At 48.9% G+C, this 6,083-nt stretch overlaps 1 protein-coding gene across 1 annotated transcript in view; it reads right to left on the bottom strand.

The window, feature by feature from the left end:
* T265_01764 (hypothetical protein) overlaps nucleotides 1-226 on the bottom strand; it is a gene marked incomplete at both ends in the record, with an annotated part of 8,345 nt that extends 8,119 nt beyond the window's left edge. The window contains one exon of the mRNA XM_009165854.1: nucleotides 90-226. Coding sequence (XP_009164118.1) covers nucleotides 90-226 — 137 coding nt within the window. The remainder of the gene's footprint in view (nucleotides 1-89) is intronic.
* Between the last annotated feature and the right edge of the window lie 5,857 nt (nucleotides 227-6,083).

Genomic DNA, 6,083 nt, shown 5'->3' on the forward strand with positions numbered 1-6,083 from the left:
AACCATTGACCAACCTGGTATGAGAGACTCTGTGAGTGTCGCGCGGACACCCCCCAGTATAGCTCAATGGGTCGCCGAGGTACACAAACCGCCACACCACGATAAGGTCCAGTCTCTTCGTGACGGTATCTTGAGTGCGCCGTGAAGTGTTTATTAACGAACGAATTCCCGAGCAATATCGACTGTAATCTGCTGTGTTTTCCATGGAACAGCGGGAGTTCATCATGAATTCAGCCACACTCCGTGCATCCACCTGTTTTGTTCCCGTGTTCACGCCACCAGTGGCCGCACAGACCAAATATCTCAACTCATTTCGATGACTCCTGAACCGAAAATGTAAGTCATAGGCTAAATACTCTCAACTCGACTACGACTGCTACCCATCTCTTTGACAATAATTGTTGGTTATCATGTCTGGGCTTGGGCAACCTAGTAGTATCTTAACTCTTGTGACCCCTTCAGGTAGCATGGCAGCTAGGCGCCGAAAATTTATTACACTGAACGATTTCACGAGACAGAACGGGGCCAAAATACTCACCAAATGTGTGGCTTCTTTTCCGCCACACCCGAAGTCCGGGAATGATCAAACTCGCGCCACTGTCAGTCCTGTAAATGTTGGTGCCCACCATCCTACGTCCTGCCCATGAGTGCGACCTCCGAGGTCTGTTACTATCATCATCGACTTTCAGAAATCCAGCTATTTCTGACCAGATGCATACATGGAGGATCCCATGACCAGATGGCTGTAACACTTTCTGTGCCTAGCTGCCATGCCACCTGCAGGAAGCACGAGGGCTGGAATACTTCCAGACCGCCCAAGCCTAGACAGGGCAGGTCCAGAGGCAACGGTCGAATCTGAACCAGACCTTCCGGCCAGTAGATTCGCGCTCTTACCACTGAGCTATCTCGTCCCGCATTCACCTCAAGATCCCTCAAGAAAGTTTCGCCGTCCTCATCCTTCCGTACTAAGTCCCTCTCTAGTCACTCTTAATGTCCGGTGTTCTTCCTACATCCTGGAACCGACGCTAGTGGATTCCGAGGGCCCAGTAGGCGGAGATAACCTTCATTGTAAGCAACAGCCGCGCGAGATGGCTCAGTAGTTAGAGCGCTAACTTTCTGACTGGAAGGTCATTGGTTCAGATCCGACCTCTGCATTTCGGCTTCTGTCTAGGCTTGGGCAACCTGGCAGTATCACAACCCTCGTGCTTCCTTTGGATGGCACGGCAGCTAGGCACGGAAAGGGTGTTACAGCTGAACGATTAACGGCTACTTCTTGTTTTGGTTGATTTGACCAACCGACAGAACACTGAGCGCAAATGATGGAACGGCAATCAGCTCGAAAGATCGTCGTCTTGAGCTGTGGACTAAACGGCAGCATCAGAAGGGATATCTATGGCCTGTTCCCTGTGATATTGAATTAGGTTAGTCCCTGCAGTTGAGCACGTTTGGCGGTCCAGCCACAACTCCGAACAGGCTCTCCCGGTCCTCTTCGCTACTTTGCTGGTCAGCCTTTTAGTCACAGGCCCCGAACTAAACCCTCTTGTCCAACCAGTAAATATCACTTGCTCTCACAGTCCTTTGTCTACCGATGTTTATCATACGGTGTCGAAGCATGGTTGCTGAACACTGATGTGCTGTCTATGGTGATCATGATAGTGACTTCCATCCCCGACCTGCTATCCCAAGTGGTTAGAGCGCGAACTTACTGACCGGAAGGGCCGTGATTCGAACCCGACCTCTGCCACTCGACTTCCCTGTTTAGGCTTGGGCGACCTGGCAGTATCCCAGCCCTCGTGCCTCCTTCGTGTGGCTTGTCAGCTAGGCACCGAAAGGGTGCTACAGCTGAACGATTTATTATTTTTTTTATATCCCAACAAACATCACTGGATCATCTGATTGCCAGTCGTCTGGATGATGCGCCCAACCCGCTGTTCATTTAGTAGACGAACTAACATTACTAATTCCATGAGATCCTCTCTACATAGGGTCTGCGTAGGAGCTTTCAACGTCGGTACACTATATCAAATCGGCAAACTGACAATGCTTGCTGATACCTTATACCTCTTCTGGATCATCTGATTGCCAGTCGTCTGGATGATGCGCCCAACCCGCTGTTCATTTAGTAGACGAACTAACATTACTAATTCCATGAGATCCTCTCTACATAGGGTCTGCGTAGGAGCTTTCAACGTCGGTACACTATATCAAATCGGCAAACTGACAATGCTTGCTGATACCTTATACCTCTTCAAAGTGATGTATGCTGTGTCTCTGAAGCACGCATATAAGACTAACTCGGCTCTTTCGTGGGTCACATGGCGTGTGGGTTACACATAATCTCAAAGCGGAGTGCGATTTACCGGATTGGATTCCATTGAGTAGCCGTCTATGCCGTTTCTTTATCCAGCTCAATCAAGCTCAGTGTTACGGGACAGAAACTTGGGTACCTTCTGTAGTGTCGGTATATAAACAAATGGACTGCAGTTCTGATGCTGTATCAAAGTTTGTCTGGGCTCATTCATCAAGTGAGAAGCACTGACACTGTCATCCAACCGGACGATAGGAACCCCAAACTAGGTCTTTTGAGCCCATTGGAATCACATGTTGGTAGTTATTTCGTAAACGATACTCGCCACACAAGCAACGGAAGCGAATCCTCCGGCTGTTTCTGGGAAGCGGGAATATTCAATATAAACGCCCTGCACTGCGCCACCTGCCAGCCGCCAAGCGTCAATCAACTGTGGACCCAAATAGTTACAGTGACTGTCAGCCACCGATTGAGAGCCCCTATTCAAGACTGCCTTCTGTGGCACACAACACGATTCCGATCGCCCCATATTACGAGCACGGCTGATAGTTCGTTTTCCTTCAGACCCTCGCAATTCAGCAAGAAACATGGCCATCCACCATCTTCGGATAACTACCATGTCAGCATTATCGATCTGAGCTAGCCCAACTATTATGCATAGTAAAGCAATACTGCAATCATTGTGTGCACGTGCATGAATCATGCCAAAATATGGAGGGAGCTATGGTATCTGTCTAACTTCTCCGAAACGGTAAAGTGACCATTGGATGTCGTCGAGGTCTGGGTTCCTGAGTAATCTCAGGAAATCCATGTCAGCAGGCAACGAGTACGAGGGCTCACGCAAATCTCCCAGATAATGAAGAGCTTAAGGAAAGGCCGAGATCTTTGGTTGACAATAAAAGCTCAGGAAATGGAAAAGGCTTGTGCCACCGGAAATGGCCATGCCCCGCACGACTTAATAAGACCGACTGACCAAAAGAAAATCGCTCAGCGAAGCGATATTTCACTAATTCATTAATTCACTGGCAGAAGCGCCAACTGGAGAGATGGGCCGAATACTCTGAAGAACAGCTTAGATGGTCTCCTGCAACACAATCACTGGAGGTAGTTGATGTGGGTGAATGGAATTTAAGTTTTAGTTGCTTGTCAGAAGAATTAAAGCACTCACTGTTCCTTCCAAAACGTGAGAAGCCAGCAGGACCGCGTGGCTTTTATGCAGTTTTCTTCAGAGAAGGTGGAGAATACCTGGTTACTCATCTAACAAAACTTATTGGTGCTCTGCAAAGTGGAGAGAAAGTGTCTGCAGAATGAGTCATCATCATCATCGATAGCATGACACCAGGGTTCGACACCGATGCTTCGCTGCCGTACAACCATGATTTAATGAAGGCCTTATTGTAAAGAAAATAATAAAGGTGGACGGGGAAGGGACTTAGTGCTAGCTTACCACAATCATTCCGGGGTGCCTACACCTCCAGACACTCACTCAGGCGATCTGGATAGAAACTGATAACCAGAACACCACTGACATCGGTTGGCAGCCATATCTTGTAGTGTCTCCAACCAGGCGCAGTGGGAATCACGCAGTCCCCATCCTGGAAGGTGAGTAGCACCGACATCACCCAAGCGTTTCGTGATCTCCTTCATACTCCTCTGCCAAGTCAAGGGTTGGCCACCTCTCTGTTTACGCCACTCTGAGTTGGGCATGGAAAACAGACAGCACTCTCTTCGGCAAGCGATGTTCAGGCATACGCAACACACGTCCCAACCAACGCAACTTCTGGTGCTGGACACATTCTTCAATGGAAGTACCCGCTGCACAACAGAAAACTCGGTTTCTAGTTGCCTCATTACGGATACGCCGACACCAACATATACGAGCAATGGTTCTGAGACAACGATTGTTGAACGGCTGAAGACGTCTCAATTCCGCAGTCCAAACAGGCCAAGTCTCACAACCATGAAACAAAACAGCCCGCACTTTAGTTTGACACACACGTCCCTTGAGATTCAGGGATACATCACTTTGACACCATAAGTGTCTCAGGTTAGTTAATGCAACTCGAGCCTTCCAGATTCATGCATTGATCTCATCCATCACACTGCACTCGGAACTAATACATCTTCCAAGATACGTGAAGCGCTCCACAACTTCCAGTTCCTCTCCCTGGTTTGTAAGTGGCGTGTTCATGGTCTGCATGTCCAGGAGCACTTTGCGGGTGCAAAGTGCATACCAAAGAATAGTATAATGATCAGTTCATCAAAAAACACCTCTTTCTCTTAGAATATGAGAATGATGTCGTCCGCATATTCTATATTGACAAGGTTTTCCTTAGAGGCTGTCTAAACACCGGGTTTTGGAGACTCCTAGTGTTCATCTAATGATCTCATCAATCACGAATTTAAATAGGGGGGCATCCCTGATGGACACCACTTTGTGTGCGGAATCCTTTAGAGAGTTCGGCGTATACTTTTACACGTCCGGATGTCTAAGAATACAAAAAAACTTATCATGTCCACGAACTTCCGGGGCATTCCTTGGTGGGCAAGCGTGTCACGAAGAACAGACCATTGAACCGAACTGAATGCGCCTTGGAAATCCAAGAATACTGAAATTGTGGCTCGTTTATACGTATGGCGTTGTTCTGGTACCTGACGGAGTCTGGAGCTTTGGTCAACGCAACTCCTACCAGGCCGGAATCGCGCTTGCTGTTCAGCACACAGCTGAAGCAACCGTTCCTCACTGTCTGTACGTTCCGAATCCAATCCGTGTCGAACTCCTAATTGATTCTCGTTTAGGCTAAGCCTACCCACTTGCGCATTCAGATCTCCAGCAACCACCACGGTATCTGAGCTTTTAGCTCGCCGCAGCAAGACATTCAGAGCGTCATAAAATCCGTCTTTGATGGTGTCGGAGCTACAGTCAGTTGGGGCGTAGACAGACACGGTAAACAGTCATCTATCGACTTGCCGTTTGTGAGGCTCCTTCACAGACGTTGCCAGACGAACCGCACAGAGGCGACTATCAACAGGATACTTCCGACGTGTGGCTTAACACCATACCAACTCTTGCACTTCCCACCGCAGCAACCTCCGGATCACCAGGGATGTGCAGTGGAAAGTGTCGGAGCGGTTAGCTCGGTCACTGTGCTTGCATCTTAAATTCTCTTCTGTCTGAGACAGCACATAAGTGTCGGAGTAGCTCGGTCACTGTGCTTGCATCTTAAATTCTCTTCTGTCTGAGACAGCACATATCAATGCCAAGCGAGTCTAGTGTGAGTGAAAGAGCAGCTTGTTGTCCTGCTTGCTTCAGAGTGCGGACATTGAAGGCGGCCATATAGACTGGGTGTCGAGGCTTGAAGAATGATTTGGAGATACCTGGGAATGTCGGCGGCATTTGACGAGCAGATGCTGCACGCAAATACGATGCAAAAAGAACGGAGTCATCAGTCCTAAGTGCTGGGCCTACAAGGAGAGAGTTATTAATGGGGTGGGGAGAGGGGGAAGAAAAAGTATGTGAAGGAGAAAGAAGGGAGGCGTCAGCAGTAGCCTGTTTTCGCTTACCCGCCCTGCTGTATGCAGCAAGTAAGGCGACCCGGCTGATAGCACCACGCGACGGCCGATGTGGCATGAGAATATTGTTAGTTGTGTAGGTCATGGTTGTACGACGGCTGGGATACTGCCAGGGCGCCCACACCTAGACAGCAGGACGATTAGGGTCCTCAACCAAAGCCCTTGGCTCAAAAGCCTAACCGCAAGGCAGCGGTGTTCGGCG

The sequence above is a fragment of the Opisthorchis viverrini genome (genome assembly GCF_000715545.1).
Source record: "Opisthorchis viverrini unplaced genomic scaffold opera_v5_19, whole genome shotgun sequence".
In the NCBI taxonomy this organism is placed as follows: Eukaryota; Metazoa; Platyhelminthes; class Trematoda; order Opisthorchiida; family Opisthorchiidae; genus Opisthorchis; species Opisthorchis viverrini.